General features: G+C 44.9%; 1 protein-coding gene across 2 annotated transcripts in view; it reads left to right on the forward strand.

The window, feature by feature from the left end:
- LOC147706635 (uncharacterized) overlaps nt 1-796 on the forward strand; it is a 131,803-nt gene extending 131,007 nt beyond the window's left edge. For both annotated transcript variants that reach the window (XM_086933119.1, XM_086933120.1), the window contains one exon: nt 134-796. In XM_086933119.1, coding sequence (XP_086789245.1) covers nt 134-146 — 13 coding nt within the window. In that variant the 3' untranslated portion in view covers nt 147-796. The remainder of the gene's footprint in view (nt 1-133) is intronic.
- Nucleotides 797-8,526: the final 7,730 nt, after the last annotated feature.

The raw sequence follows: 8,526 nt of genomic DNA on the forward strand, positions 1-8,526 counted from the left end.
TCAAAGTATTAGGACACAAGGTTAAGAATTTAATACCATGTATTTAACCCTTGCAGGCACTTGGGGGCAGATTTATAACCCCAACCCTAGTCTGAGAAGTGTCTTCATGCTCTCTTTTGTTTCTTCCTCACAGGGCCCAGAACTGAATTCCACATGTCTGCACCTGATCCTCTCTGATGAACAGAATACTTTGTACTATGCATCACCCCCTGATACACTGCATTCCTTCTATGGCTGATACTATGTACGACCCTCTCTGATGCGATGAATACCCCTGCTGTGTATTTCTTAATAGTAGTCTGCTGCCTTTGCTTGAACAGGCTTGTTTTTGTGCTGCACATTTATTTTAGAAATAGGCTGCACATGTTTCATTATTCAGTTCTTCTGCTGGGATTTGAAAGAATATTTCCTACAAGGTGGATTACTGTGCTTTATTTGCTCTGTGGTCGGATAAATCTTATCATATGAATCTAAATTTGTTATGTTAAAAACAAAGTGGACAAATTCATACAAAGCAAAGGCCCTGATACAAGAAATAACTATACTGCCTGAGATGTAAAACAACTCCCTATCTACGCCAGAGATGGGCCCCTTCACAAGTCCCAGCGATCTCTAATATATCACTGTGCTTCTATAGTGGGGGTAGGTTTAGGCACCACTGTCTTCCAATATTGCAGGCCTTTTCATTGACTACAGTTTGTTAATTATGCTAATCACATTGTTGACTTGTATATGTCTTTTGATTGCAGAGCAGCTATTGCAAAATAGAGCATAATAGTTTCAATAAATATTGTAAGCTTGACTCATGTCTCTTTTCTGTGCATTGTGGATACATATGCGTGAGCTAACCAAAGGTGATTCCCTTCTACCGGGATGCCTGAAAGGGTCTAGAGTCTGTGTTCTGGGGCGCCAAACTACCTATTACTCTGTAAAGGTTGGGAGGGCAGGTGCGGCACTATGAGCTAGTCTTGATTTGGGCTCAGAAGTACTGATGTGGTATGGTGACTCACTTCTGACATACTGATGTTCTGTGGCCCCAGGCATAGTTCTGTTTCTAAGCGGAATCCCTGCACCAACCCTGGCTGATACATTGAATAGATTCCACTTGTATTGCACCGGTTTTATCTCAGCACGACTACTAGTTTGAAGCTTTTTTTCGTATCACGTTGGATCTTCAATAATGAACTTGTCAAATCTCTCACTACTTCTGCCAATCCTTCCTACTAAATAAGTGAACTGCCCCCTCTGTCACACCCCTGAGATAGCTCCCCCCAGGCTGCCTCCCACAGGATGGACTGGCAGGCATCAAGAGCTTGCTTATAAGCCTCCTACATCCTGCAAACCAATTTGGATTTTGGAGGCCACACTGCTGGGAGTAGTTATTGTGAATAGACTAAGAACGCCGAGAGCAATAAAATCAAAAGCTTGGAGGATCTCTCTTCCTCCAGCAACTATATCCAGGCAAGTGGGAAACTCCCGCGCACACTAAGCAAAGAGATAAGCTCTATGGGCCTCATTTATGAAAAGTGATGCATCGCTGCGTGAAAACAACGATGCGTCACTTTTCACTGCGCCCTCCTTGCGACACCAATGATGCGTCATATTTACAGTATGACGCATCATGGCGCAAGGAGTTACAGATACGTCAGTATTTGTGACGTATCTGTATGCGCAGGTATAATGTGGCGCAGGGGTTTACAAAGTGACGCATCTACTTAGATGCGTCACTTTGTAAATATGGCGCAACAAGGTGCATTTTTGACGCCACTAGTGCGTCACAAAAAGTGACGCACCGGCGGCGTAAAAGTGACGCCTGGCCTCATAAATGAGGCCCTAAATCTTTTACCCTGGCAAAAAGGTACCAATTGACACCTCCTTTTACAGTGTCCATGGGGCCGTAGGAACATCCAAATATAGGGACCCGGGATTGTGATCACTAAAGGGGCTTTGAATAATATTAAAAGTAAAAGTAAGCAAAAATAAAGGAGCTGAAACAAAAATTAAATCAATGATCGACATACAACTCCTCCCCTTGATCGTCGGAACAATTGTGGATTTTGGGAAATTTACTAACTTGTCCAGAGTAAATACCAGATTAGGTGAGTCCAGGAAAGCGCCAAGCTTGAGACCCTCCTTAGAGAGGACAAAGTCGCAGAGATGACAAATAAAGTCCCCTGCAAGCAAGATTAGTTCCCTCCCAGTTACCCTCTCCCACAGTGTCTTAAGAGCCAAATCAGGCCGGTTCGACACAAGTGCCATAACATGTCTCCCCCCCAAACCCCCCCCCCCCCCCCCCCCCCCCCCCAGCAGCATGGAAGTTTAATTAAAACTAATAGAAGGGAATTCATGAATGACATCAACCTCTGCATCATCTGGGCCTCCCAGCAGAGGGAACAGATATATTCACTCTCAACTGCAACAGATGTGATCAGTCTCCAGAGCCCTCCCTGCCACCAAGGTCTCTGCTGATGTAAAGCAGGAAGAGTAACCTTCTAGGAAATAACAAGGTGCTTGGAGGCGGATAATTTGACAGCTATTTACCAACTGTAGTCATCTACGGTTAGTAAACTTAGCAGAAAAGTCCTTCAATATTCCATGCCAGGTGATTCCAACCTATCGAAGGTTGTAGAGTGGCTGCTGAAGACATAAGCAGGGCGGGAGGCAACAAAGGGAGTCATGAGAGCTGTGTCAAGTGCATGACTCCAGAGCACTCGGAGGAGCAAATCTAGTTGTAGCACCAGAGAGGGGAGTGCCTAGAAGGCAGTCGGGCGCTCAGTGGGGGAGCCCCGCCCACCGGAACCGGAGGTGACCAACCCTTTCAGGCCAACCCTTTCAGTTGCCCTCCCCCAAGGGGAGGGCAACTAACCTGGTGGGTCACATATCTTCAGTGGGTAGGGCTGACAGTAGATCTGCCACAATCTGGGGACTGTTGAAATGAACCCCCACACAATCCACTGACCATAGTGACCTGCCTGAGTCCACCTAACTCACTCTAGGGCCACAATGACAGATTCCACCGCCCCAGCCTCGGTGAGTTTATCCAGTGCACCAGCGTCTTTCAGCTCAGTGAAGGTTTCACCAAAGAGGGTGGGGCGGAGATTGACATTGCCCAGCATGGCAGCATACGGAGTCTGCAGTAGATTGAGCACAGCACCAGGATCAATAGAGGGGGCAAGGTACGTAAACTGTCCAGTTTACTTGAGACCGCGCAGGAAGGACGGGCTACTATACTACGGAAGCCTCTGTCAACCTCTTCAACCCTGGAAAATTCAGGGCTCACCTCTGATGTTGGGGTCTGTGTCAGGATGGATAAGGTTGGTGGACTCTGCTGTACCATAGGCAGGCTCTGAGCCTGTTGCGGCCCCCTCTTCAAACTTATATGAGTCAGAATCTCCCACAGCCTGCCATGAAGGGGGAGAGCCTCACCAGAATGGGGTCACGATTCTTAATCAGAAATAGATTAAGCTCAGTTAGAAACTACTTACTGGGGATGGGCCTCCATCTACACAGGTGGGGTAAGGGTCAGTTAGAGCTGACTCATTAACCTTGGAATGATTTTGAGTGGTGAGACTACTCTTCTTTCACTTGTGTCTAGGGATAGCAACCAGGGATGAAGTGGTGGGGGGCTGAGTGTGACCCTGCCCAACCACCCCCTGTCCTTCTCCCTGATCATCCTGATGAGGCGACCCAGGAACACTGCTAGAGGCAAGCAAACCACAAATGGGTATGTGGAGGCTATCCCTGGACAAAGACAGCCTTCTTTCAGCCAGATCTATTTCTTTAGATACTACCCCCACCACCGATTTAAAAATCCCGCTGTAGGGTAAACATGAGGGCAGCCAGCGGGGGTGGCAATTAGGTTGAAGACCCTTTTTTAAAGCACCCTTAAGTACTATTGAGACCCCCTGGTTCCACACAAATGGAGGATAACCCTTCTCAGCTAGACTCCAGTAGTACAAAGCAAACCCCCCACAACAGCAGCCCACCGGGCGCGATACAAGTAGCCGCTAAGGATGTAGCCTGGCCAGGATGTAAATTAACAGCTACGATTTCGTAACAAGGTAAGAGAGCTGACTAAATAAACAAGATAATCCCACTTCCAGAGTCATGAAGGTCCAAGGTAAGTAATCAAGCCAGTAAAACATCTTCACTCCGCACCTTTCACTCCGCATACCATTACAACGCAAGTACCATTACTCCGCAATGCCATTATAACGCATACCATTACATTTTATATGCTTTTACCACGCATGCTTTTACAACAAAATTCGTTGTAAATGCATGAATGGTAAAAGCATATGTTTTTAAAATTTAAGTTTAAGGTAAGTATATGGTTTTACTTTGGGGGGTTGGGGTATATGTTTTAGGGGTTCAGGGGTATTTTAAGGGTGGGTTTGGGGTACAGGGGATTTTAAGGGTTAAGGGATAGGTTTGGGTATTGGGGTACAGGGGTATTTTTAGGCTTCAGGGCTAGGTTTGGATTTTGGGGTGCAGGGGTATTTTTAGGGTACAGGGCTAGGTTTGGGTTCTGGGGTATAGGGGTATTTTAGGGTTCAAGGCTAGGTTTGAGTTTTGGGGTACAGGTGTATTTTAGGGTTTGGGGTAAGTTTGGGTTTTGGGGTACTGGGGTATTTTTAGGGTTCAGGGGTAGTTTAGGGGTTAGGGGTAATTTAGGGTTCAGGGCTAGGTTTTGGTTTTGGGGTACAGGGGTAGTTCTAGGGTCATGATGGGTTAGTGTTTAAGGGTGCTGGGGTATTTTAAGGAGTAAGGGTGGGTTAGGATTTTGGGGTGCTTGGGTATTTTAAGGGAGCAGGGTGGAATTAGTTTTTAGGGTGAAAAGAGTAATTAAAAAAATATTATATATATATATATATATATATATATATATATATATATATATATATATATATATATATATATATATATATATATATATTCAATGAAAAAACCATTGGTTATAGAACATATATAGTTAGGAATTTGCATTTACAAAACCTTATTTTACTCGCATAAAACCATTGAAATTCCATATATAGTTAGATGCGCTAACTATATATCGCGCACCCGCAATCCACTGCTGATGATGTCACATATTACATCATTCATGACATGGTTAGTGACATCACTGATGACATCACTGATGACATCTCAAATGACATCACTGATGACATCACTGATGACAACATCCAGTGACTGTTTGTTTCTGTAAAGTTAAAATATGTCTTACATATTGAAGAATGAGTGGATGTATAAGTGTCTGGATGAAGGATTTAGTAGGTGCATGACTGACTGTATGAGTGAGTGATTAAAATGTGTCTCACTGAGTGCATGGGTTAGTGACTAAACTGTTTTAATTTGTGCATCATTATATCTGTTGTTCTACAAACTGCTGCATATGTTGATCAGTAGCTATATGAGTAACTGTATGGGTTATTCATTGGTTGTCCAAGTATTTGTATGGGAAACTGAGTGTGTGTGTATGGGTGGCTGGGAGGTGTGTGACTCTGTACATAGATGTGTGAGTAGTTGATTCACTATATGTATGGGTTCAAAAGTGCATGTGGAAACAGCTGTATGGGCGGTTGACTGTGCATGAGTGTATTAGTGAGTGAATGGATATCTCAGTGCTACATGTCAAAGTAAGTACATATGTAAAACACAGTACATGTGAGAGTTGACATCTATAAATAACTGTGCATAAGAGCCAGTGAATGTGTGAGTGGCTGTATGGATCATTGTGAACATGTATCAGGGATTGTATAAGAGAGTAAAGTAAGTATGTGTTAGTATATGTTTGAATAAGTAAGGTGTGTATAACTGTATAGTTGAGAAAATGGAGGTGTGATTGATTTTTTTCATAACTGACTAGGTGTGTGAGTAACTCCATGGATGAGTGACAGTCTGTGACTGTCTGTTTACACTGATTGTATCTAAGGTTATATTAGAGTCTGAAGAGGTTCATGGTATTATCACATGAATGATATCATCAGTGATGTGATCAGTCATGTCAAATGAGATGTTATCAGTGATTTTATCAGTGATGTCATTTGAGATGTCATCAGTGATGTCACTAACCATGTCATGAATGATGTAATATGTGACATCATCAGCAGTGGATTGCGGGTGCGCGATATATAGTTAGCGCATCTAACTATATATGGAATTTCAATGGTTTTATGCGAGTAAAATAAGGTTTTGTAAATGCAAATTCCTAACTATATATGTTCTATAACCAATGGTTTTTTCTGTGAATTTCAATGGTTTTTTAATAGCAAATATCAAAAGCTGTCAAATGTCAAGTACGTGATAGGTAAAAACGTTTTCGTGTTTATGCACGCTCATGTGCTTTGAACGATCCCCCCCCCCCACTCCCCTCTTTTCTCTTAGTAGTACTCTCTTTGCAGATAGTGAAGGGTAGTTAACGCAGACCTTTACCCCCGTTGTAATCCGTCGTACCTGCTTGTCTCTCCATTTGATTGATTGTTATCCAAGCATTTACTGTTTTAGAATTGGTTCTCTTTGGATCATTCTCTATTTACAAACAAGCACAAAGTCGCAATACTCTGTTTAGTCTTTGCAGATAGTGAAAAATCGTGTAAAAAAATAAAAGTAATCGTGCAAAATCAGTAGACCACTAATTGGATCTCTTTTTGACCTCGCTAAAATACAATCATTAGGAACAACCCTTCAGGAGAAATACGAAAATATTGAAATGAACTGAGCTCCACACCATGAGGGCTGCAAGACAGCTCGGCTCCGTCACCCACCCCGCCCAAAATAACGACAAACCCTATGCAAATATTATAAATATAGACAACACACCAGCAAAGAAACAGGGTAAAACATTTTATTAAATAACTTTTTACATAACTATTTTATACTTTTTGTTGCCCGATCCGGCTAGCTCAATCGATCGAGCATGAAACTCATGCACTGATAGCAAGCGTTGAGAGTTTGTAGAACGATGGCTTCAGATTTTCTACATACGGTGTAGTGGCGCGAACTGGGAGGGGGCGTTTGGATCCTGCCCCTTCCCCAAATAAGATTTTCATACGTGAGTGTTCGTTCATGCTTTTGGTCCCTGAGTTGCTTCGATGTCACTGCCTTACACAAATGGCATAAGTTCTGGATGTTGAGTGCCATACTTCAGAGTTCTAAGCAGCGCTTGTAACACTGTCTAAACCTTATTTGCACCTGCTGCAGCTTCACTATTCAAAGTAAGTGGGGTCCGTTTGTGGACCTGACTGCATTGGAAAACAATGTGATACGGTGCCTCCCTAAACCGCTTGACGGAGGCCCCCGAGGGGCGGTGAGATGGCGCGGACTGGGAGGAGGCGCTTGGCTCCTGCCCCCTCCCCAAGTCGTGTTGCCCTGGTGTGGCCTGAGATCGCCCCCAACATAGGCGGCCGGCTCCCGGGGTCCGGCGGAATTTTTTGCCTTTTGATGACTCTTCCATTCTGGACCTTGTCCCACAATCCATTTGACCTGAAGACACGCTGTAGTGGGGCGCCCCTTTACCGTTTTAGTTGCCATTCCGCCCGCTTTTGGTACTCTGTGCCTCTTCCGCCATTCAGCTGTTTACCGCCCGCTCTTGCGACTACAGCGTCTCGCTCACCATGTAGTTGAGTTGCTCCCGCTCTTAAGATTTAACAGAACTTTTTGGACTGCTGAAAGCGGTTGTATTCCGACCGCTGGTTGGTGAAGACATTTTGACTATATTCTGGACCTGCGTTGTTGCGTAATGCGTCATATGACGTGCCGGGTTAGCGCACCCGGAAGTGCTCCGGTGCGCAAGGCGCAGCTTCCCGGAAACGATCCAGAGCGCGCCGCGCAGCGCGTAACGTAAGCATAACAGGTCATGTGACTTGTTAATAAAACTTTTCATTGGTTCATTTTACTTTTGTTTTCCTAATGATGTAAGACTAGGTCATGTGACCTAAAAATAACACTTTTCATTGGATTAAAACATTTTTTTTCCCAAACGATGAAAGCCCCACCTTGTTTCTGGATATTTCAGACTGAAGCTGGCGTCACCATGAGAGCACCACCATCTCGTAGCTCCGTCGTGGCCATTCCGCAAGCAATCATGGCAGCCGCTCCCCACCGGAAGCCTGCGGGAGTAGAGGGCCCCCAAGACTTTTGTACAATCTTCAAGGCTGAGGGGACGCTTTCGAGAATGGGACCCAAGCCCTGGCAGACAAGCGTCCGAGTTCCAAGGTGTCCCAGGGCCATTTTACTGGACCAGGCCCAAATCCGAAGAGCCGGCCGCCATTTTAAGAGTCCTGTGGCAGCCGCCTATCGCTGCACCGCAAGAGTGGGAGCAACTCAACTACATGGTGAGCGAGACGCTGTAGCCGTAAGAGCGGGCGGTAAACAGCTGAATGGCGGAAAAGGCACAGTGTAGCAAAAGCGGGCGGAATGGCGACTGAAACGATAAAGGGGCGCCCCACTACAGCAGACGAGCCTCCGCCATGTGCTTCAAAACTGCATACGTATCTCGTGATATCAAGGTTGGGCAACCAGTAC

This window comes from Lissotriton vulgaris, chromosome 7 (genome assembly GCF_964263255.1).
Source record: "Lissotriton vulgaris chromosome 7, aLisVul1.2, whole genome shotgun sequence".
Taxonomy (NCBI): domain Eukaryota; kingdom Metazoa; phylum Chordata; class Amphibia; order Caudata; family Salamandridae; genus Lissotriton; species Lissotriton vulgaris.